The 24,972-nt window shown below is 42.6% G+C and overlaps 2 protein-coding genes across 3 annotated transcripts in view; one reads left to right on the forward strand and one right to left on the reverse strand.

Annotated features, from left to right (window-relative positions):
• The window catches only part of CNIH1 (cornichon family member 1), a 122,979-nt gene extending 113,196 nt beyond the window's left edge, over positions 1 to 9,783 (reverse strand). Inside the window, exon 1 of the mRNA XM_086937434.1 lies at positions 9,586 to 9,783. Coding sequence (XP_086793560.1) covers positions 9,586 to 9,669 — 84 coding nt within the window. The 5' untranslated portion in view covers positions 9,670 to 9,783. The remainder of the gene's footprint in view (positions 1 to 9,585) is intronic.
• Positions 9,784 to 10,332: 549 nt separating this feature from the next.
• Positions 10,333 to 24,972, forward strand: part of CGRRF1 (cell growth regulator with ring finger domain 1) — a 160,869-nt gene continuing 146,229 nt past the window's right edge. Inside the window, exon 1 of one of the 2 annotated variants that reach the window (XM_086937435.1) lies at positions 10,333 to 10,465. In XM_086937435.1, the coding sequence (XP_086793561.1) occupies positions 10,362 to 10,465 (104 nt within the window). In that variant the 5' untranslated portion in view covers positions 10,333 to 10,361. Of the gene's footprint in view, positions 10,466 to 10,498; positions 10,583 to 24,972 lie in introns of those variants that run through there. The other variant, XM_086937436.1, reaches the window with a different exon arrangement.

Genomic DNA, 24,972 nt, shown 5'->3' on the forward strand with positions numbered 1-24,972 from the left:
ACCACACAGCTCCACCTACACAGCTCCACCGATGCACCCACTACACAGTTCCACTGATGCACCCACCACACAGCTCCACTGATGCACCCACCACACAGCTCCACCGATGCACCCACCACACAGCTCCACCGATGCACCCACCACACAGCTCCACCGATGCACCCACCACACAGCTCCACCGATGCACCCACCACACAGCTCCACCGACACAGCTCCACCGATGCACCCACCACACAGCTCCACCGACACAGCTCCACCGATGCACCCACCACACAGCTCCACCGATGCACCCACCACACAGCTCCACCGATGCACCCACCACACAGCTCCACCTACACAGCTGCAGCGATGCACCCATCACACAGCTCCAGCGATGCAGCCACCACAAAGCTCCACCGACACAGCTCCACCGATGCACCCACCATACAGCTCCACCGTTGCACCCACCATACAGCTCAACCGTTGCACCCACCATACAGCTCAACCGTTGCACCCACCATACAGCTCCACCGTTGCACCCACCATACAGCTCCGCCGAGGCAACCACCACACAGCTCCGCCGAGGCAACCACCACACAGCTCCGCCGAGGCACCCACCACACAGCTCCGCCGAGGCACCCACCACACAGCTGCGCCGAGGCACCCACCACACAGCTGCGCCGATGCACCCACCACACAGCTCCGCCGATGCACCCACCACACAGCTCCGCCGATGCACCCACCACACAGGTCCACCGATGCACCCACCACACAGCTCCACCGATGCATCCACCACACAGCTCCACCGATGCATCCACCACACAGCTCCACCGATGCATCCACCACACAGATCCACCGATGCATCCACCACACAGCTCCACCGATGCATCCACCACACAGCTCCACCGATGCACCCACCACACAGCTCCACCGATGCACCCACCACACAGCTCCACCGATGCACCCACCTCCACAGATGCACCCACCACACAGCTCCGCCGATGCACCCACCACACAGCTCCGCCGAGGCACCCACCACACAGCTCCGCCGAGGCACCCACCACACAGCTCCGCCGATGCACCCACCACACAGCTCCGCCGATGCACCCACCACACAGCTCCGCCGATGCACCCACCACACAGCTCCGCCGAGGCACCCACCACACAACTCCGCCGAGGCACCCACCACACAGCTCCACTGATGCACCCACCACACAGCTCCACCGATGCTCTAACTAAGCTCCACCAATGCACCCACCACACAGCTCCACCAATGCACCCACTAAGCTCCACTGATGCACACACCACTCAGCGCAACCACAGCATCACTCAGCGCAACCACAGCATCACTCAGTGCAACCACAGCATCACTCAGTGCAACCACAGCATCACTCAGCGCAACCACAGCATCATTGGTTCAAATATGTTCTTTCAATGTTTCAAGCGGTTTTCAAGCTTTCTTGCTTTATTAAAAATCACAAAAAGATGTTAATATTTCACTTCTGTTTTTGGATTTTCGTCACAATAAAAAACACTGAACATAATCTTCACAAAAGTTATTTACAAAAGTTTAAGCTATTGCCATTACAAATTACATAAATTTATTTAAGTATTAATTATTTACAAAAATTAAAAACCATTGTTATTTGTAATATCAATACATCTAAGTCACGTAAATACAAAACATGTTGCATTACAAATGCTATAGGTGTTTGCGAAAGTTAGAACTATTGGCATTGTAAATGACAAAGCTATTAATTTAGCTATTTTAAAAAATAACACAAATAAAAAAAAAATCATTTATAAGACCAATAGCTCAAACTTTCCTAATGCGAGCCCTATTGCATTTCCAATGCTTGTTGCTTTTGTTTTAAGGAACAATACCTGCTTACATAAATTTCAGAACGATGCCCATTTTTGGTGATCGAATAAATAGCATATTGATGTTTTTGTTAAGCACTTACGTAGTCAACTTAAAAATACAATGTGCTCCAAATTAGACCACCAGCAGCTACATACTGTACACCCTTACAACTCTCCTGCTGAAAACATCAGATAAAGTGTCACAATCCCTATGCTTTTAGGGATGTAACGCTGATGTCAGCACCACCACTCTGAATACGGTTCTAGAACCACTGATGCAAAGGTGCTGAACTATGTGCCTTGGCCCAGGTAAAAAAGACAAACCCTTGCAAGCATTTTCAAGCAAGATTGCAGGTGAAACTTCCAGTATTTTTGCCGCTGTTTTTTTCTACTTCACAAAGCCACTTCAATAAAGAATGTGCTCACTCTATGTAATTATATACAAAACGGTCTCTCTTAAGTATGACTTTTACACATTAATTGAGAACTATGGGTGTGGCCTAATGGTCAGAGCTGCTAACTTTGGATTTGGGGGACCAGGTTCAAGTTCCAGTGTAGGCTCTCCTCAACTCAGTCAACCTTGTGTGCTCAAAATGAAATGAATCTGACCTTATATAACGTAATTGGGTTCTAATGTAAAGCACTCCAATGCACTTGGAAAGTGTTGGGGGGGGGGGGGTGTTTTTCCATCTACAACATTATTATTGGGCATATCAAATAAGCACAACAACTGACTTGAATCTGGGTCCATTCATGGTATAATTGGCAGGCCTGAACACATCTACTTGCCCACTCACTATGGCTATATATATTTAGGGCCTACTCACCTGTTCTGGTGAACTGACAAAGAATAGGTGTTCTGGTCACTCAGAAAGTGATGAAGCAATCAAGATCACTTCACATCTTGTTTTTATCTTGTCACATTTGCTTTGTGTTCAGAGACACAGATCAGAAGTCCGTTTATTTATTCCTCGCAATTATATCTCTAACTGTAGATTTCCAGGATTTAGTAAAGTGAACTGGCTAACGTGCTGTACAGACTGTGAAATGAAAAGCAGCAGGGTGCTAGTTTTTTTCTCTAACACACAACATTTAAATAGTAGTTAATAAGTGAACTCTACACACATTTCAAAATATATTTAAGTAGTGATGAAAGACTATTTCGTGTAATTCTGTTTGATGAAAAACCTATGTTAATAGGATGAAAACAAATCGGACGACTTACTTGATAATGTGCAAATGATAAATAGGTTTGCTGAAACTCAATTTTCAGATTATTGTTTATACACTAAATAGTTGTTTCAAAAAAACTCCATGTTAGAGGGAAAGTTTTGGGCCATTTCAATGGGGAAACTTCGTGTCATTAAAACAGTGTGCCACTACATTGTGCTTTAGTAGCATATTTATAAAAAGTAAGATTTTAAAATTGAACTGAGGCACACTCCTGCCTTTGCCTTGATGGCAATGCTATTAGTGAACTAAAAGGTAAGTCAAGGAACATGTGTACCGTACATATGTGTTTGATTCTTATTATACATGGAGCAAACCTTTAGCCTAATTAAACAAAAGTGGGTTTTTTTGTACAGCAGAAATGCTGAAGTAACATATTTGAAGGCGCTCTCAAGTAGGATAATGAAGACAAAGGCTGCTCTGTAAAATAAAATATCTGCTAGGATCACACAATTTGAGACCAGTTTATGGGTCAAGCACATTAGTTAGGTTGAGTATATTATTCAAGTTACTAGACTTGCAGATCTAGTAAACCATTTATGATTTTTCGAGGCCTTAATGGCATGGCTGGGGCAGGTGGGGGTGGGCATGAATATTTCAAAACTCACATTTCGAAAATATCACTTTAACTAAAAGCTATATAATACAGCTAGATTCTACTGACACATCCTAACATTTAAAAAAGATACTTTAATTTTAAATACTTTATCACATTTTTCTAAGAAGTTTGTCGTGTTATTTACATGCCGAACATTTTAACCGCTTTGCTCAAGCTTGGGTCTCCCTATCAATTTGCTGTCTTGTCCACCTCCAGGTGTAACATATGCATACTTATCAACATGTTTACTACTGAACTAGGGTAAGGCCAGATATTTAAGAAGGTGACCTTACTAGAGCTGGTTCCTCCGAGTAGCTCAGGAGCTATTGGTAACTATCTAGCCAACTGTTAGTAGCTCCCTTGTGAGTAAGTAGCCCAACCAGGTAAATGCAAAGCTTTTGTTTGGTTGTTATATATATATATATGTTCTTAAAATTAAAAAGGATACATTTAAAAGTAAAATGTGCATTTTCAGTAATAATAAGCTATTTTTTGCAGACAAATATTTTTAACTCGAATGTATACGTGGTAATTTATTGTGCACAGGGAGCCCTTATGTTCGCTCATAGTTGCCACAGAATAATGTATATGCAACTGCTATCACATGAAGAGAAATCCACCATTAAAACTAATGTAGCTTGATTTACATTACAGCTGGCAACCTTGCAATGCACCGAGTTTGTCACTACTAGTAATCCTGCTTGTTATGGAATTCTGTCTGATAAGGTCACTATTGTAACACTGATAATTTGGGTCCATAAATCGGGGTTATTTTTATAGAACATACGTAGCTCTTTATATATAAAAGGTTGTAGCTTGCACTACATTGAACGATGGAATACAAGGTAATGCAGGATTACAAACATAGCAACACTGTGTACGTTTACGAAGGCATTTAGATTTTTATGAGGGTTACAATCATTCATTAATAAAGTGGTAGTAACCAAATGAAGGTGAGTTAACATTAACAAGCAGACATAAAACAACAGGGAGGAGATGTGGCCTGACCACCGCTTTATAACTGGGAAACCAGATGGAGACGTCCAGACGTAGGCTAAGCGGCCTGTGATCCTGGCAAATCACTTCATCTACACGTGCTTAAAATATTTAATCTGACTTTGTGAAATGTAATATGGTGATCGCATAAAATCACTCGAATGGTCTCAGAGCAAGTTTCTGATCCATAGAGCTACAAATACAGAATAAGGTTTGGTGCGTTTGTTGTTCGAGTCGTGTTGTCAGAGGTACGGAGAAAAGGCGGTTTGAATTCTCGTAATGAGTCCTACTCCAACCAGGGGCGCAACACCCATTGGGCTGAACGGGCTTCAGCCCCCCCCGTCGTCATCTTCAGCCCGGGCTGCCAAGGTTCAGATGACAGCCCGACACACTTTCCTGATTTACAATTATGTAAAAAAGAATGAAAGCATGAAAACCGTTTCTCCAGTTTCATTTGTATTGAAGGCTCCACTTTTATTCTCGGAGGCTTTAGTATCCGAGATTGTGATTGAATGACCCCTTCTAAGAGGCCCAGAACCAGCCCGAGCCAGCCGCCTCTGATGGTTTCAGTGACCCTCCCTGCCCCCTACCTTTTGTTTTCTGTAAGAGGGGTGCCACCGAGGTGATTTCCTTGCCTGAAGCAGGGATTTCACCTAAGCACGTTTGATGTGCGTTGCAGCATGGTGTGAAGATGTGCACAGCAGGGGGATGCGACGCCAGCAGGAATTCCTTTACAAAGGAAAAGCGTCACCTGCACTGGCCATTCCTTTCCCCCTGCTGTGCACATCTTCGCACTCTCTGCTCCAAGAGTCCTGCTGTGTGAGCTTGTGTTTCATGACTCACCTCTCAAGTGAGGCCCCGCCTGCCCTGCGCATTTTGGACACAGCTTTTCGAGGAACACCTCAACTGATTTTTTTTTCAGGAGCTGTCCTTACTTGTATCCAGTCTGTACTTGGAGCGTTGCTCAACCCGCAGATCTGCTCGAGGAGAGGACACACTGCAATGGTAAATGTTAGAGGGCTGTGTTAAGAGCACCACACTTGCGTCCTGTGGGTCCTGTACAGGCATTCTTCATGTGACCCGGCGCTGTACGCGCAGTACATCCTGGGTTTACACGCATCAGTTTCCCGACTGAACACAGTGAATAGGGGCGCACGATAGTGCTGCTCATTGCGTCCTATGGCCCCTTCATTGGTTGGAAGTGATTGTTGAGGTGGAGAGGAGCTGTGAATGTGCGTAAGCACGGATATAGCACCTAGTGGGTTTTGGCACTGGTGACAGTGCTTGTGCTGGCTATGAAAGCGGCACAGTGAGGTAGGGTGCATGGAAGCACCTACAGTTGGTACCTGGGGTTGCGCTGTCGCCAGATGCTGGCAACAGTGGCCCAACTTCTAATAGGAAGGCGCTACCAGCTGAGCAGAAAGCAACTCTAATTTAATGCTTGACTGGTCCGTTCTATAATCAATCCAATTTTATTATTTTTAACAAATCTTGCCACTGGAGGGCGTTACTTGGTTGGAAATAATATGTTGGGCCCTGGTACCCCACAATGTTTGTGCATCGATGGATGCAGGTGCTTGGATTCGGTTTTTGCACTCCTGTGTGGGCTGTAGGGTCACATGGTGAAGTGAGAGCAGAGATCCTGCGTTGAGAATGATGGCTGTGAAGTTTTGCGACACCTGGTGTGTCCTCACCTTACACCAAAAGTGTAATGAAGGTGGTGGTCAGGAGCGCGTGCTAGGCCTCAGTTCAGCTGTGTGGGCTTGGGGCAGTGATGCCTCAGATACCTGCCCCCATGTCTGCTGAGTGGGCTGGACAGTGGTACTATGGAAGGGTGGTACTTGCAAGTGATGCTGTTGCAAAGCAGATCGTAGCCTCATTTTCAGCAAGTGGCCTTGAGGCGGTGGTGCCCCTGGCATGTCCTTGCAAGAGATGTGATGCTGATGTGAAGCAGAACAAACTCCCTTATCTGCTGAGTGGCCCGACCAGTGGTGCCAAAGGTGGGGGGGGGGGGGGGGGGGGGGGGCGGTCCCTGGGATGTTGTTTGAAGCATATGGGGCCCATTTCTAATACATCAAGTCAAGGGGTAGGTTGGCCTTTCTAAAGTAGTCCGCAGTACTGTAACAACAGATGATGGCCAAATATATCTACCATGTCCTTAGTTTGGATTGGTGGTATGTGTATTGTAATCAGGTTCGTAAGTTTATTTGTGGATTTTTTGTATATTTTCAAGTTTTTCTTCGATTCACCCTCTATCTCAATAAAGACCGATAATACCTGCAAATCTTAAGCATTCACTGTGCAGTAATTCAATTGTTACATCATCATAATACACAATTTAAGAACATAAAAATAAATAAAACAAATTTTGTGCGCACTGCATTGCATTTGGCGATGCAGTGCACGCAACGAAATTCGTTTTATTTATTTTTATGTTTACTTACCTGTATTTGGCTGTATTCCATAGTTTACTACCCCCCACCCTGCCCCTTTCCACCCCACGTCACCGCCCGGCAGCACTCCCACCACTGACCGCTACTGGTTCTTTGTAAAAAATTTCCTCCATCTGAAGCCAGGCCCAATTTGTTAAGCTGATATATAACACCAGGCTTGTTCCCAGGCCATAAGTCTAGACTAGGATAATTACTTTTTCTTAGTTTCATTTCATATTTTGTTTACTAGACAATTTGACTTGTGTGTGGTCTCATTTTGTTATTTTCTTCATTCTTTAGTATTATTTGGCCATTTGTTAAACATGTACGCCTGGAGCCTCTTGGTGCTATAGATATGAAACGGATAACAGATTCAGCTTGGTGGAAGGAATTATAGAGTGAAAATATAGGTTTTTTGCTTTTTCCTTTATTTCAGGCGGGATAGTGGTCTGTAATGGTACAGAATAATCTAACACCTTACACAAACACACAAGTACAACACCATTTGAAAGACTTAGTTTATTAAATGCAACTTTATTCTATATAGATTCCCTTCCTTATGCATTTAAATACCTTTCATGTACTTACGTATCTTTATATTGATTACTTTGCACTACCCTAGATCTCACCATATATCTCTCGCAATATATTCCCTACCTCCACTCTGACTCATCTCAAACCTCTCTCTACTACTCTCTCCAATGCACTGCCCTATTTCTAACCCTATACCTCTATCAGTATATTCTCTACCTACACTCTTTCATTCATCCTAAACCCAATACTCTTCTCTCCTCTACCCCTCCTTCCATCATCTCATACCTCTTTTACTATTCAGATCTCCCAAACAAGCCTTTCTAAACCCTTCCCTCTGACTCTTCCACCTCCATCCCAAATCCCTTCCTACTGCTATGAACTCCCCAAAAAAACACATTCTAGACCCTTCCTTTTTCTATCCGTCCACTATTCCTTTTCAATACAAATAAAAGACTAAGATTTCCACCACTCAGATTAATTTCATATTTCCCTATATCAGTCCCCACTAATTCTGTTTGGGTTCCAGAGTAGCGTGCTACCCACCAAAAAGCGCTTCAACACCTCACATGGGGTAGTAAGTGCAATATAAATGCAAACCTTTTCCCTCTTCTATCCCTGCGCTATGCTTCTCAATCCAAATAACAGACTAACATGTCCAGTGCTCAAATTACTTTCATATTTCATTATACTAATTCACCACTGATCCTCTATGGGTCCCAGAGTAGCGTGCTACTCACCGAAAAAGCTCTTAATCGCCTCATCAGGGTTAGTGAGCGCTATATAAATGCAATTATAATAGGAGCTGCACCAGCCGAAGAGGTGAGGACTGGAACTTTGTGACAGGGATACAATTACCAAGTTCTGTGTTTTTGCAGTATCAATAGCCTGGCAATTGACCTGTCTTTTGAAGAACAGCAAATGTAACATGATAATATCAAAATGTAAATGCTTTATTATTTCTCATGCACCCTCTAAATTCCAGCATGGTGATGATGGGGGTGCTGCTGCACAGCATCCCACCCGCCACTACTTCCACTGCCTATACATTAAAGCACCATGCTTTAATGTCTGTGCTGCCAATAAATTAATGTTTGTTGGTGCTATAGTTTGTAACAACACTTCAAATGGACACATTGCAAAATCTCAAATTCCTTCTCTGTCTTTGCGGGGTGGACAGAGTCCCCTTTTTTGTGTGAATTATATCTGTGAGAGAGTAGCATGTTGTTCTGGGCTCTTTTGACCCAGTTTCATGGGCATTCCATTAGAAAAAAGGTTGTAATTTTAACCATCTACATAATATCGTTGTGAGACAATTTAATGTATTTGAGTGACACTTTATTAAAAGATGAACACATCCCTTGTCTGTTATATAAATGGTTCACATTACCCTCTGTTCTCCAATTGAATTCTCATAAAACTGATTGTTGTCTAGTTTCGAATGCAGAATTTGCCATTTCTTTTTCTTAGCTTGGCCTGAGCATTACCCGATCCTGATTGTCTGCCATTTTAGCCCCGCCCCCATTGATTAACATGTTAACCACGCCCCTTTGTATGTCATGTTAGCCCCCCCCCCCCCCCGAACTTAAGACCTAGTTGCGCCCCTGACTCCAACCTTATCACGCCAATCCGAAGGATTCATTTTAAAGCACAGGCATTTGTGTTAAACCAAATATCTTAAAGCAAAACAAATATGCAACAAACTCAAGGTGCATTTTTTCACAGCAACTCAATAGTCAATCAATTGTTTTTTTACTTCTCTGGCAACTTTGGAATGGCCAATACCCTTCCCTGAATGAAAAGACTAGAATAGGTGGTGATGTGGATTCTGGCAGTGCAGGGCTGCAGCTCCCTCTCTGCAGCCACAGGCAGCACATCCACGCAACAAGAATGAAGTGGGTTAGAGCCACACCCTCTGCCGATTCAGAATTTCATACCCCACAACCACATACTTACATGCCAGATTGCGAAAAAGATGAGAGCCGCCGTTAAGAGCAGAGCCAGCATATAACAAAAGGCCGCAAACGTAAACGCCATCATGCAAAGTGCTGAAAGAAGATGACAGAGGCGCAGGGGGTGCTGGGAACAATCATTACATATTTCAGTCTATGGCCCAGGGCGCCGGCGCATTAGGATCTGTGTCAGCGAGTAAAAGGCGCATGCGCTGCAAAAGCAGTGTCCGCTGTTGGCGACCTCTGACGTATACAGTGCCTACTGCCTTTAGAATCAGGGCAGAGCGAAAGAAAACAATACCTATCCGGAAGTGTCAAAAATGCTGGCGTACGGAACGTCTAAACGGACATAATTATGCTCCAGGGACACAGCAGCTGAGCCTGCTTTCTAAAGTTCTTCTTTCGTGGATGTACTCAAGATTTGCAATGTGTGTAATTTGTTTTCAAAATGCAGTAAATCAGAACAAATCCAAAAAAATATTTAGTTTTTCAGCTGTTTGGAATAGCTGAGTTAAATCAAATATGTACAACTCATCTTCATTTTCTTTGAATGAAATGAAGCTGTGATAGCGTTTAATACTCAAGTTATAGTGCATCAATTATATTGATTTTTTTTTTAGTTTTAGTGTTACTTTTTATTGTTGGCGTTCAGTGCTTTACATTGTTCGATCCCAGCACAGGTACTGTAAGATGGCGGATAATTTTTTGCAGTCTAACGTAGTTCTTGGTGTGAAACATACCAATCTTAGCCAGTTGATAAAAAAAACCTAGCCGGTACTAATGGCTGCTGTCTTTTTAGTGATGCTCTACGAATATTCCCCGCTCTTCTATATAACGGTGATTGCGGTATGCTTTATCGTGACGACCGGCCTGGTACTCGGATGGTAAGCAGTAAAGATGAATAGAGGCGCACTGCAGTGCCCGAACGTGCAAATGTTGCTGGAAACGAAAAAGCATACTACGGGATCCCATAAATGGGGATCATGGGGAGGCAGCAGAAAGTGAGTGGGGTTACGAAAAGTGGAGTCACGGGGGTCAGAATTTAAAGGTCTACGTATACATTTATTTCTAAAATTAGTATCTAAAGGAATTGGCAGCAAGCACACATCTGATGTCAAATATGTTCTAGTTTAATAAGTTGGTCACAAACAGTATTGTAAAGATGCTTAAAGAAATCTTATTTATTCTTTAAGAGCAAATCAACAAGGCCCACAAACGAGCAATAGAGAGACACGTAGAGGCAGTGTCTCTGATGAATTTCCAACAGCTTCTCATAATCTTTAAGTTCCATTGCTGTGGTTTGTGTGTGTATATATATATATGTTTATATATATATATATATATATATACACACACACACACACACTCTTAGCATTTACAGTCTATAACTCATGGACAAGTATTACGTAAGCATTTAAAGGTAAAAGTCCCTAAAATCAATAGAATGAGAATGGGTGGTCGCGCTTTTAGTTTTACGGCTGCCACGCTGTGGAATACTCTCCCTCTGGCATTGAGGAGTTGCCTTGATCTGCTTACTTTTAAAAAGGACCTTAAGACTTAATTGTTCCCCAGAGTAATGTAGCTTATGTAACAGATGTATGGATAGGTCTCAGCGCCAGGATACCCTTTGGGTGACAGCTGCGCTCAACAAGCAATAAATACATACATTTAAAGGGACACCTATACAATACATATATAAAACAAACAGGCTGCATTTTAAACAATGTTATGCGATTTCCAGGTTATTGTAACGGCAAAATAGATACCTCTTGTGGTCAATGTACTTTGGTGATAGATCTGTATGTAGTCTTGTCTCGAGTTTCACTCATATTAAAACAGCACAGAGGGTTGTGGTCGCTGCTGCATAACCTAAAGTGTAACAGTCAAGAGTCATAATTGTTTCTTATGTAGGCAGCTCAGTGGCGTACTCTTGTTATATTAGATATCCTTTTTACCCAGGGCTTTAAGTGGGATGAAAAAACTGGGGCTCTCAAAGGGGCGTGGCCAATGTAATTAAGCACGTGGATAAAAACAGGCAAGCTAAAAATCTGTGCTCAGCATAGTGTGCCGCCCGACTTGTACTTTGTTGTATCTGTCATTGCATCCAGATATGATAGAACAAGTAACATCATACCAACAAGAAGTCAGAACTATTGGCTTTGTCAATGGTTGTTAGTTGCATAAGATAAATAAGCAGCAACTATGGCTTGTATATGATATTAAAAAAGCTTCCACTTACAGCCCTGGTGACACCTCGACAATGTTGCTGCTTCCTTAGTTTAAAAAAAAGAAGGGAAATCCAGAGAGAAAACGACTCTTTAAAGGATTTCCCTTTCCCTACAAGGCTCGCTTGGCATGACGTCATGCAGTAACTTCTCCACTAGTGAAAAGTGAATAGTATGAGCAGCGCACACACAATGTGCCTGCTGTCGCTGCAGTCTGGGAAAAAATAGACCGCCTGTGCCAGGCCACAAAACAGAGCTCGATAGAGACACTTTTCTAAGCCCCCTTTAAAAAACTGTCGGTGCTCAGCACCAGTGAGACCTGAACCACTTAAAGCCCTGGCTTTACCTGCAGGTCACACATTGAAATTCTTGAAATATAGCTCAGTGAGGAACAAACTATTATCCAGGAGGCTTACGTGAATACCTTTACTGGTTTTTCATAATGCTTAGTCTGCTTAAAATGATTTCTTAGCGTAATAAAGACTCAGTAATTGCTATATAAATGACTAGCAGCCCTTACCGACGTTGTCCGGGAGCAATCATGGCTCAGGGCCCCCGCCCGCCCTGACGTTGTGTAACCTGCTCACGTCACTTTTTCCTGCTGTAATGCCCCGTTTGGTACCTGCCCACGAGACACATTATTAGGACTTGTTGACTGTTCTCCGCAGAGGGGTGACCCGGGTGCTCTGCGTGACGGACAACAATGAATAATAATGGTTCTGTCGGACGGAAATACACAATACTATAGTATTCCAATTGCATTATTTGTTCACTTCATCCCTAAAGAGGATACAAAGACAGTGGCATCTATACCAGTATAAGCAAACACACTGACCAAAATGCTAAATGTAAGTGAAGTTTTACTCATACACTTTCATAATTCTTTGTATTCATGTTACTGTCCAACAATAAAACATAAAACGTACAAAGCACGAGAATTTTGTGCAGGACTGTTACACAATTAAAACAACATATAAACTTATCACTTCATGAACTTATTGGCAACGACAACTATATGTACAATAATCCAGTAGGTACATCAATTAATTCTTCGGTCCTAGCGGATTTTTAATAGTTGGTTCGTGCAAGCAGGGAATGCATCGACGTTTCGACCCTGGGAACAATGCGCTGATTTTGCGCATCAGGAGCGGGTCTTCATCAGGACTGTGTAGATGTAGGACAGCCTTTTGCGGACCTAGGCTCAGCTTGGAGAACTGGTCCTGTTTGAATAGTACTGCTGGTCAGCCGACTCGGGCAATATAATCAAATTCCTTTGATCTCTGTACTCGTTAGTTATACAGGTGGTGAGATGAGAAAAGGCGTTGTGTCCTTGATTTGTTGACTTTTTCATAAAACCGCTGTCTGTGTCTCTCTTCTTCACATTCCCGCGCTAAACTGGGTGTGAGTGTTTGATTGATTCAGATGCTCCGTCCATCACCACCCCCTTTTGTACCACACTCAGAATACCTTCATCTGTTCTTAAGCATGAACCATCAACAAAATAAGCAAAATCTGATTCAGTTAACAGAACATCTTTAATATCCTGCCTAGGCTTGGTGCAGAGGCGGATCCTCCATATGGGCGTTTTGGCAACGCCCCACTGCTTTCTCGCCGTGCGAGAAGGCAGAAACAAATAGTAGAGATCTACCATTTGTTTCTGCCTTCTCGCACGCAAGAAAGCAGAAGTTGCTGCTTTTTTCACTGGGAGGGGTTACTCGAGGGCAGGGGGGAGTGGTTTTCCCCTCTGTTGTTAATACTGTCTGTTTGGCAGCCTGAGAGGCTGTCCAAACAGACAGTATTAACTGTATTCATAACAGCGGGGAAAGCCGCTCCCCCCTGCCCTCGGGTAACCCCTCCCACTCTCCCTGTTCTCTGTATGCTGCAGCATACAGAGAAATCACGTGGTGTTGGGGCAGCCGGCCAAACCTATCACAGCGCTGTGCTGTGGTGGAGCCGGAGGGGAGGGAGGCTGCCTGGCTTCCTGCATGACGAGTCTGTGATGACGAATTCAAGAACAGGACGGCGGCGGGGGTCGGTGCTAACTTGAAGGCGGGAAGCCGGAAGGTAAGGTAAGTAGTTTTCATAATACTTTAAAATGAAATCTCTGTTGTCAGTGTTGTGCCATTAAAACTCTGCTTCGACGTTGAAAGAGCTCCAAGCCTGTAAAAACATATTGCCTGAAAGCTTCGTCCTCATCAGCCAGCAAACTGCTGTGCCATTGTTTTTGCTTGCTGTGTGCTTACTGGTAGTTTTTTTATACCGTGTAGTTAGTTATTCGGTTCTTGCTTTTATCCCACCACGAGAGCCATCATTTCCAGGAGGGCTGTCAGACAGAGAATAACCACATTCCTCACCAGAATCCACTTGCAATGATTATGGTGCCGTCCATCCTTTGCTTTATGACTGCCTCGCAGCACTACTATATGTAGAAAAGTGCAGAGTGAAATGTTTGAAAAGTTCGAGGGTAGTTACAATACAATTATGTATTGCTCCTATTCCTCAAAATAGTGGATGCTGGGGAGCTTGCAGCACTACTACGGGCCATGTTTTCACTAGGCGTCATGACTCGTGTACTTGCATGCTCAGCATACACGGGGACTGGGTTTGTTTCACACAAGTGCCGAGGCGGTGCATAGCCCTGCTTCAGCCTGCCTGATCTCTGTTGCAATAGAAGATCTGGGATTGGGTCACTACAGTGTGGTGTGCCAGCAGTAATCCCTGGATTTAAAAGTGCTGCAGTGTAATGATTAGTCGGGGGATTTGGAGAACAAACGTATTGTGCTCATATGCTCATTGATGCATTGTTTATACTGTAACATGATACTACAAATGTACTAGTATATGGCAGTGTTTTGTTCCACCGACTCTTATTCTCTTGTTTGTGTGTGCTGCATTCATGTATCTCTCTTTGTGCTTATTTTTTGGGTTTCCAAGTTTAATGCTGTTTTCCTGTGCTTGCCAAACCTTGTTTTGCACGTTCTACTCATAATGTCCTCGGACTATTATTCTTAGGAGTGCCCACATTATGGTGTTGTGTCGCATGTGATGGCAGTGTTTATTTTAGTGCTGTGGTCCTCTGGTTAATCATTGGAGGCTGTCAGCAGTCTTCAATGAGTTATAACATGACGAGGTTATATCTTGCACACTTTTTATAGTTTGGTGTGGCAGTTTACGCCCCACTATTTTACAAGTCCACAAACCGCCACTGGCTTGGTGCAATATTCTAAAACATCCAAGCTCTCATGATCAATGTCATTTTCGTTTCTAATCTCTGTTACAGTACCATCAGGTAATAATGTGGAAGGATTTAAATTCACACATCTTGCAATTGAAACATTATCTGATCCCAGAATAATTTTTTCATATTCTGTCAATCTTTTGCTTTTCAAATGCTGTGTTTTGCTTCTGGTGAGGAGATTCTCAACTGAATGGGCCACATATACCTTTAGAGGAAACCCCATTATTATCCCTTCACTTTGTTCCGAACTCACACTTGTTGCAGCTACTGCTTTTAAGCAACCTGGTAATGCTTTTGCAACAGGATCAAGAACAGCTGAGAAATATGCTATTGGCTTCTTAGTTTCCCATGTCTTTGAATCAAAACTGATAATGCACATCCTTCCCTTTCACTGCAATACAGCTCAAATTCTTTTTCGTAGTCTGGCATTCCTAATGCTGGAGCTTCACACAAACTTCTTTTTAACTGCTCAAAAGCCTCTAACTCAGTTTCTGTTAGGATAATCAGGTCTTTTATGTCTGCTTTTGTCAGTCTCTGCAACGGTTTTGCAATTACTGAAAATCCACTAATCCATTGACGACAATAACCTACCATTCCTAGAAATATTCTGACCTGTCTCTGTGTTTTTGGAGGTTGCATTGCTTGGATCATTTTTATTCTTTCAATTGTCACTTGTCTGATTCCTTTTGTGATTCTGCGACCAAGATATTTTACTTCTTGTTTACAAAACTGTAATTTTGCAGGAGACACTTTATGTCCCTCATCTGCCAAATGATTCAAAAGAGTAATGGTATCTGTCACACAGTTGTCTTGTGTTTTTGCAGCCACAAGGAGATCATCAATATACTGCACTAATGTTGATTTTCCAGGTAAATCTAAATTTTCCAAGGATTTCTTTAGCAGCTGATTAAAAATAGATGGACTCTCTGTATACCCTTGAGGGATACGACACCATGCTAAGATACGCTCTTGGAATCTGAACGCAAACATTTGTTGGCTTTCTGGATGCAATCGAACAGTAAAGAATGCATTACAAAGGTCTATAACTGTATACCATTCTGCATCATGCGGAATCTGATATAGAATTACCGCTGGGTTTGGTACAACTGGGCAACATGAAACAACTATTTGATTAACTTTTCTCAGGTCTTGAACAATCCTGAAAGTTCCGTTTGGCTTTTTGATTCCCATAATCGGTGAATTACATGGACTGCTCTCAATTTCTTTTAAAACACCTTGTTTTATAAATTTTTCAATTACAGGTATGACACCTTCAACAACTTCTGCTTTCATTTTATACTGAGGAATGTTTGGATAATCTGTTCCTTGTTTTACTGTTATTTTTACTAGGTCTACATGTTTCATCAAACCCATTTCATCTCCAGATAAATCCCAAATTTTAGCATTGACTGTTTCTTTTAATTCTTCAGGTAAATCATTTTTGTCAAAAGCAGGAAATAATTTACTTTCTTCTGCTTCAACCATTAACATTGTTAATTTATAAAGACCATCTTCTTCTTGAGTTTGAAGCTCAATACCATCCAGTGAGCAATATATTTTACAGTTCATCTTGCAAAGAATGTCCCTTCCTAACAAGTTTACAGGACTGCTATTACAGACTACAAATCTATGTTTGTCTTTAAATTTACCAATTTCAACTTTAACTGGTTCTGTTAAATCTGTTTTAATCTGTTGATTAGTTACGCCAGCTACTTGGATTGTATCCCCAGAGAGAGGTAGGTTTTCTATGTGCACTGATCTAACAGTAGAACGGGTAGCACCTGTGTCCACAAGAAAAGTGATTTCTACATCATTCACTTTACCATTTACAAACGGACCAGACTGATCTACCTCAAGATTGGCTCTAAGCACACACTCTTCCTCCTCTCTCAGGCACCGTCATAAGTAATCCTCTGAAACACTCCCTTCATTTTCTTTCAACCAATATTGTTGAGAAACATTCGACACATTCACTCTTGGCGATCTGTTTACCTGTTCACCTCCGCAGAATCCTGTTTCTGTATTGTATCTCTGTACATTTACACAATTTGGAAGTGGCGGTTGTGGAATCTGACTTTGCTGATTCACTACCTGTCGCTGTAGCTGTTGCTGCTGATTTATCTCATTTAACTGTCGCTGTAGCTGTTGCTGCTGATTTATCTCATTCTGCATCTGTGGATTTAATGATGCATTTTAAAAATGTCTGGGCGGATTCTTACATTCAAGCTTCCAGTGTCCAATTTCGCCGCAATTAAAACATGGGAGTTTCTGCTTTAATTCTTCAATATTACCCATCAATTTTGGCTTATTATAATTACCTTTAAATTTCCCTTGATTCTGGTGAACATTTTTGTTTTTCAAAGTTGCAATTTGTTGTTCAGCCACTTTTACCTGTGCCCACATAGCTTTTTCTTTTAGCTTCTTTTGTTTAGCATCTATCTCATCATTGCAGTATTTTGCTTTTCTCAAAATGTCATCAACTGAGAGTGATTGCCAACCAACTATTCCTGATCTAATCATCTCACCAATTTCAGGTCTTAAGCCATAAACAAATCTGTATATGAAATGGCTCATATCCTTTTCACTCAATTTCTTGTAGCCACTGTATTGTTTAAATACCAGCAGTAATCTTTCATAGACTGAATGTACTGATTCTTTTGGCTCCTGATTTGTTCTGTCTATTTTAACCCAATCTACTTCTTTTGGGGGAATCTTGTTTTTCAGCCACACAATCACCTTAACATACAGATTTATAACATCAGGTGAAGATGCACCTGTTACTTTATCTCGAGCAGGTTCTTCTTTGGGCCAATCTATAGAAATTTTACATTCTGTCCAAAGATCCGATGGAACAACAATGTCAAAGAATCCATCAAGATCAATCCACAGAACATTTGAAACCTTAACAAATCTGTCTACCTGGCGATACCATTCCACAGGTTTTTCTCTCAATCGAGGAAAATCATTTTTAAAGAGTAAAATATCCTGTCTTGTCCATGGAACATATACATACCCTCCACCAGCCATTTCTCTCATAGGAAACTCATTTGCTATTTCCCCTCTTTCTCTTCTGTCTTCCTCTCTTTTCTTTGTCCATTTCACCCTCTATTTACTTAATTCACCTAATCTTTTTTAGAAACACTATTAATTCTTTTATATGAATTATTCTTCCTGTGGTGTTTTTCAGAGAAATCCACCCTGTAATGTTTCTGCAAATTTTTCTGTCGACTCAAACCTATTTCTAATTCAGCAGCCATTTCCTCTAATTGATCATACTTAGTTTTCGTTTTTCATTGTATACTTTTACAAATAAACAATAATTCATCATCCTGATATAGCTTTAAACTGTCAGGCCCAATTGTGCCAATAATCAATTCCTCAAAATCCGCCTTCAATTTTGCGACATCAAGTAATTTAAATTCTGGGGTCTGTGGAGTCTGCGTGTGGGGTTTCGGGAGGGTTGTCAAAAAGGTTGGCCGACACAAGAGCTCTGGGTAAGGAAGGTTTTATTATTTTATAGAGTCTTCGTTTTTGAACAGGCACTCTGTAGAACGGGAGGGGTTGATCGGTCTCCTCCGTCGTGGTTCTCCCTGCTCCCGGCCGCCGTTCCCACTGCCTCCTGGGGGTTGTAGGCCGTCTCTCCGCCGTCTCTGCAGCCTCTCGAAACCGGCAAGGAAAAAATAAGCAGTCTGAGTCAGTCTGTCCTTAACGTGGACTCCGTACAGGGGAAAAGGGGTGAGGAAAGCACACGTGCCACTCAAATACCCTGAACGAGTGTCGGGACCCAGTGGGGGGGGTGGGGGGGGGTAGTGCAGAGGGACTTGCGTGTGTCTTCAGAGGAGCTTGTTCCTTCTAATGCCCGCCCACCCGCTGACTCTTGACCGTACCTGGTCGAGCCACACTTCTCGGGAAGTGTGGCTGGGCGATGCGTTATCCCGTTGGCCTCCTGGCTTGATGCTGTAGCCGCCGACACGGTCTCCTGCCTTCTCCGCTGTCGCCGTCTCTACCCTCGGTTCCTCCGACCTCCGCTCCTCCTGCTGGTACTCCTCCTCCGTCCTCCGATCTTCCTGCTTGTACTCCACCTCCGTCCTCCGATCTTCTTCCTCGCTCAAATCCCACTCTGCTCCGCTTTCTCTCCACTCTCGCCACCAGTCTCCTTCTCCGCCTCCGGGTGTCTCGCACACCTGTGTGGATTCAGGGATGGGTTTTACCTCTGCACAGAGGGCGTGTCCCAGGTCCGGCTCCGCCCAGTTAAAGGTACAGGGATGCATTGCATCTAGCCCGGGCCGGCATCCGATGACGTCAGGGGTTTTCCAGGACTCCGTGTGCTGCATAGAGAGAGGTAACACGTTAATAGGCAGGCCAGGGGGCCCGCATCCGGGTCCCCCACGTCACACAGCGTTAAATCTATTTTATTTATACTCTTTTCTGGAGTTCCAGAAACAGATCCTGCAACAGATGGTGTTTGATCATTTGACAAACTTTGATTAAAAGTTAAATCTGGCACCATTTTCTCTCGGTGAATTTCTGTTAAATCTGAATAAAATTATTCAGCCACTTTCTGAATTTCTGCATTCAAGGGAACAGTGAGAGCTGAATGTCTGATTTCCCTTTGATCAAAGACTGGAAGAACAGGTCCAATTGTTACTGGTACTGTTACTGCTTCCATACTTTTAGTTAACTGTTGTATTAATTCATCTTTTGATCGGAAATATTATGAGGCATTTGGTATATCCCCATATCTTTCTGTTCCCATTACATTTCTTGGGATTTCATTTCTCTGAACTGGAGTTTCAACATAATTTTTATTTTCTCCAGATGCACTAGAATTAGTTCTTGTTTCTACTCTCTCAGGAATTTTTGCATTATTCTGATTTAATCTAGGTGGAGTCTCATCATTAATTTCCCTAGGAGGAGCACTTGGAGAAGTTCCTGGAGGAATTCTCAGGGAAGACCATGAACAAACTGGTTGATAAGGTGGCGGTTTCGATTTTGTGATATAAATCTTTTCTAAAACCGAATCTTCTAATTCACTATCTTCACCAATATTATTTTTCTTTTCAGTATTCTTTTGACCAGTTCCCTCACTAAATCTTGCTGGGTACAAACCATCACACATATCTGCACGTCTCCAACGACGCATTCTGTCTTCATGAGTTTCTCTGTTAATGTCTAATCTTGTGCCTCTTGTTACACTTCTGTTTTCTCGTTCTAATTCAAACATCTCATCTTCCCATTCAGCTAAAGCCTCAAATTGTGTAGGTCTAGGTTTTGGTACAAGAGTCATCATTTTTTCTCTCAAGTTTTTCAACACCTTAATGTTAAATGATCCATCTTCCGGCCATGCCAATACACCATAATCTTTGGTATATTCCATCCAATTCTCCATCCAAAGGCAAGTATGATAACCATATTCATCTAACATATAAGCTGCAGTTGTTTTGTACTTATGAAGTAGTCTTCCACCTCGCGTTTCAATTTTCCAAAAGTTTATTCTATGAGGAAAGAATAAAAAACTCCTCTTGCTCCGCTAGGGAAACTTTTACTATTGTAAAAGAACTTCTCCATGTCCCAGATCCCCCAGCGAAATCCCTTGACTCTAACACGCGGAAGACAAATGTAACAAATTGGCAACATTTTTCGATGAGAAAATTAAAAAAATCCTCGCCTCCCTACCCCCAATCGAAATCAGTGTCACAGGTGGTGACAGTTGTAATCCTCCCCCCTCCATTAGCCCGCATCCTGACACCCCTGTTCCCCACCTTGACACCTTCGGTCCGGTAACCACAGAAGAGGTAGCCGCGATGTTTGCCACAATCAAGAGTGGCTCTCCCAGCGACCCGGTCCCCATGCGCTTCCTGAAGAATGTGGCCCCCACCATTGTCCCTCCGCTAACTGCCCTTATTAACGCCTCTTTACTTCAAGGAAAGGTCCCTTCCAGCTGGAAAGCGGCTGTTGTTAAAGGTTTCCTCAAAAAACCCTCACTGGACCCTCAGGACTTAGCCAATTACAGGCCAATTTCCCTCCTCCCAGGGAATAGCAAAATCACGGAGAAATTAGTGAATAAAAAGCTTTCGCTATTTTTAGAATCTAACAACTTACTCAGGAGCTCTCAGACGGGATTCCGCCCAGGTCAGGGCACTGACAGCGCCCTCCTGGCGGCAGTGGAGAAGGCCAGATGCATTCTAGACACAGGAGGATCAGTGGCAGTGATTCTCCTGGACCTCAGTGCGGCCTTCGACACTGTCAACCACCAGGTTCTAATCCAGCGTCTGGGAGATATCGGAGTGAAGGGCATTGCCCTGAAGTGGCTCGCGTCATTCCTCAATCACCGCTCCTTCCAAGTCTGGGAGAATGACAACCACTCCCCAGCAGTTCCCCTCCGGTGCGGAGTGCCGCAGGGCTCGTCACTAAGCCAGACGTTATTCAACGTTTACATGTCCCCGCTGGAGGAGGTGGTCACCCCGTTTGGAGTGACAATCATCAATTACGCCGATGACACCCAGCTGGTGGTAACCATCTCCCACCCCAACCAAGAACCATCCAACCTCCACAGCTGCCTTTCTGAAATCCAGGGATGGATGAGCAACTCAGCGTTGAAACTTAACGGGTCCAAGACCGAAATTTTGCTTCTTGAACAAAAAGGGCTCTCCCTGCCGCCCAACATCTGGCCCGCCTGTCTAGGTGAACCCCCTGTCCCCAAAACTGAGGTCAAGAGCCTGGGAATATGGCTTGAGAAAGACATGACTTTCAGAACCCAGGCAAAAAAACGGCGGGTATCTGCTTTGGACTTCTTAGGTCATGTAGGAAAGTCCTTCCCCTGCTCCCTCCCATTTCCCAGAAACTGCTGATCCAAGGCCTTATTCTGTCCAGGATGGACTACAGCAATGCCATCTATCTGGGAGCCCCCGAAGCCACTTTTAACACCCTACAGAGAATTCAGAATGCCGCTGCCCGACTTCTCACCAACACCCGACCAGAACATCGGCAAAGCCGGCCTTGAAGCAACTTCACTGGCTGCCAGTCAGAGAAAGAGTTGTGTTCAAGGCTCTCTGCCTGGCACATAAACTCCTTCTTAACAAAGGCCCCCCCATCCTCAAAAACGTTATCACTCCCTACAAAGCCACCAGATCACTCCGGTCGGACCATGAGAATTTCATCACAGTACACAGAGTGAAAAAAGCCCGTTCTGGGGGACGTCGCTTTTCTTTGAACACGGCGAACCACTAGAATTCTCTCCCCCGGAAATTGAGAATGGAATCTAATCTCCTCCATTTCAGAAAATCACTGAAAACTCTCCTTTTTCCCTGATCTTTCCGTCTTCCTTGCTACCACTCCCTCCTGAATTTCTAGGTTCCAGCGCTGGGATGCTCACGGGTTACTACGCGCTCTACAAAAACCTTAAATAAAAAAAATTCAATTTCTGAAACCATGAAAGCTTCTTTTCCTCTTTCTTGTAATAATAATCTATGTTTTTAAACAATTCTGCTTACTTTGAAAAATATCGTAAATATTTCCTTGTTGTTCCTGTACACTAGCCAATCCGTGCGCGAAACTCACTAACAAGCCAATCAGGTTAAGTTATGTCACTATTCTGCTTAACCAATAGAATTACTGGATTTCAGGATGAACCAATCAGCTGCAAGCCTACCTAGTCACATGAGCCAATCAGTGCGCGAATACTGTGACGTATGTTAGCCAATCACAGCGCGACCCTAATGACGTATGCTGCCGCTGCAGCTTCACTGTCCTCACTCTGCTCTGACACTGACACCTCCTTAACAAAATATTTTCACAGCGCCATATTTTACAAAACTTTCAACAGAATTCAGTTAGTAACTCCACAAAAACAAACCATTTGTCTGTTTCACTAAAATAAAGTGATAGCTTTCTCAATCGTTCAAGTGTTCTTTCGCATGAAATAGACAACGCTATTTTCACAAAATTTTTAAATTCGTTGATAAAGCAAATAACCTTGCCCTACCCTTCTAAATCACACAATCATACGAAAAGAATCCCTAATTATTCATACATGAAATTTCAGTAGGACTTTAACCCACCAATAAAATCCTCACTCACCAGTAAGAATAGACGGCGCTTCCTTACCCTTCACTCAAGCTTGGACAAATTCTATTACTCTTTTCACAGTGAGTTTTAAAACAGGACAGGTGTCCCTATACTCAAAAGCTACAATTTCATAGACAATCCTCACTATATATTCTACCTAACACACCTAAAATCCCTAAACTTGTGCTGTACGTCCACAACACTTGTGATATACGACGATACCACTATTTTGAAACCGCACAAATGCACTGTGTAATTTCACTTGTCACACTACTCTGTACTGGCCAGTATAACTAGGAATTTTCACACGGCTGGAAAAAACCTTTCGACTACATGTAACAACTGAACAAACTTAACATGTTTTAGACATGTTTCCTATGTAATTACCATGTAACATGTCAGTTACCATAGTAACCGTAACTCTGCTACCAAGTAATTGATCCAGCGCTCCTAATGAAAAACTGTCTCACCAACGCTACTTATCTCCACAATACTCACCATTAATCATGAATTACTATTCACAAACTATTTACATAATTATATACAACTGAAGTTTATCATTTCTTACTATGGATTTAAACATATGTCATTTAATTAAGTCACTAAGGCGAATGGATTAACCAATGGTAACTAGACCATGAATAAACAAGACCAGCTTGTCGTTTTAAATCTAATTTTTAATAGCTTTATTATTCAAAGAAAGAGCATTTTAATTAAGAATCTTTATTTATTAGCAAAATGAAAGCAACATTTTATTAAGGAAAATATTTATTAGACTGACCCTTCAAAGGCAAATCAATCAGCATGAATTAAAGCAAAATAAAGTTTTCATTCCCTAAATTTGAACACCATGTCTAAAACTCGCTTCACCTAGAAAGAATAATCTCTAAAGACTGCTGTCCTTACGTGCGCCAAAGAGAGTCAAACAGCACGTCACGTCCTTCAGGAATCGGGGAAACAAGAAGAAGATCCCCTCTTGCACCTGGGCCCAAGTTTTATACCTTTCTAACTAGCTAATCTTCTCAAAATTGTACATTTTTCTTTGTCATCCTGAGTTCTCATTGGCTGTCTTATGTCAGACCATATTGTGTCATCATTATTTTCAAACCAAGAACGGGCTCTTCTTTAGCCCTATTGTCCTTTGCCTTCGTGTCATTTCGCTTCCTCGAAAATGTAACATTTCATTCGAGCTACAGTTCATGACTTCCTTGCCTTGGCAATCTTGCCGCTTCCTGTCCTTGAATCCTTCTCTCCAGGAGCACGTTTAGCACAACTTATTAAACTGTATTTTTCTGACAAAATTGTCGACATGGTAAAAGTTTCCACTTCTGTGCAAGGCTCCTTTCTGAACAGGATTCAAAACGCCATCTTTTTGCAGGCCTGAGGCCTCTCTCGGAAACTATTATTTAAACAAACACAAAACATTAGTTAATTTGAGAATTGAAACCCATTCTGTTACCCACCCCTTTGCTAATTATTAACCCATTCATTTATGTTACCTAGCTGAGCACACAGAGCAGCATTTTTTTCTACCTTCTTCTTTTAGGCCACAAGGATTCTTCACAAGCTTTTGCCACAGAAAAGACATAACATAACATAAGCACACAAATAAGCGCATACCATTAATTAAACAGCCGCATTTAATACTGACAAAGACAATAGACCAGGTTAGTTCATTATTTTTCACACACTTGAAATTGCAACATAGAGCATATAAATTAGTCCCACATGTTTTCCTGAATGTATGTATTTTTAAAACTAAGTTGGTTAATAATTTCAACACATGCTTTTTAATACAGTTACATTGGTTATGAAAGTTTAACTGTGCGAGTTTGAACAAAATTTTATTCATCACCTCGCT

Source organism: Lissotriton vulgaris, chromosome 9 (genome assembly GCF_964263255.1).
Source record: "Lissotriton vulgaris chromosome 9, aLisVul1.2, whole genome shotgun sequence".
In the NCBI taxonomy this organism is placed as follows: domain Eukaryota; kingdom Metazoa; phylum Chordata; class Amphibia; order Caudata; family Salamandridae; genus Lissotriton; species Lissotriton vulgaris.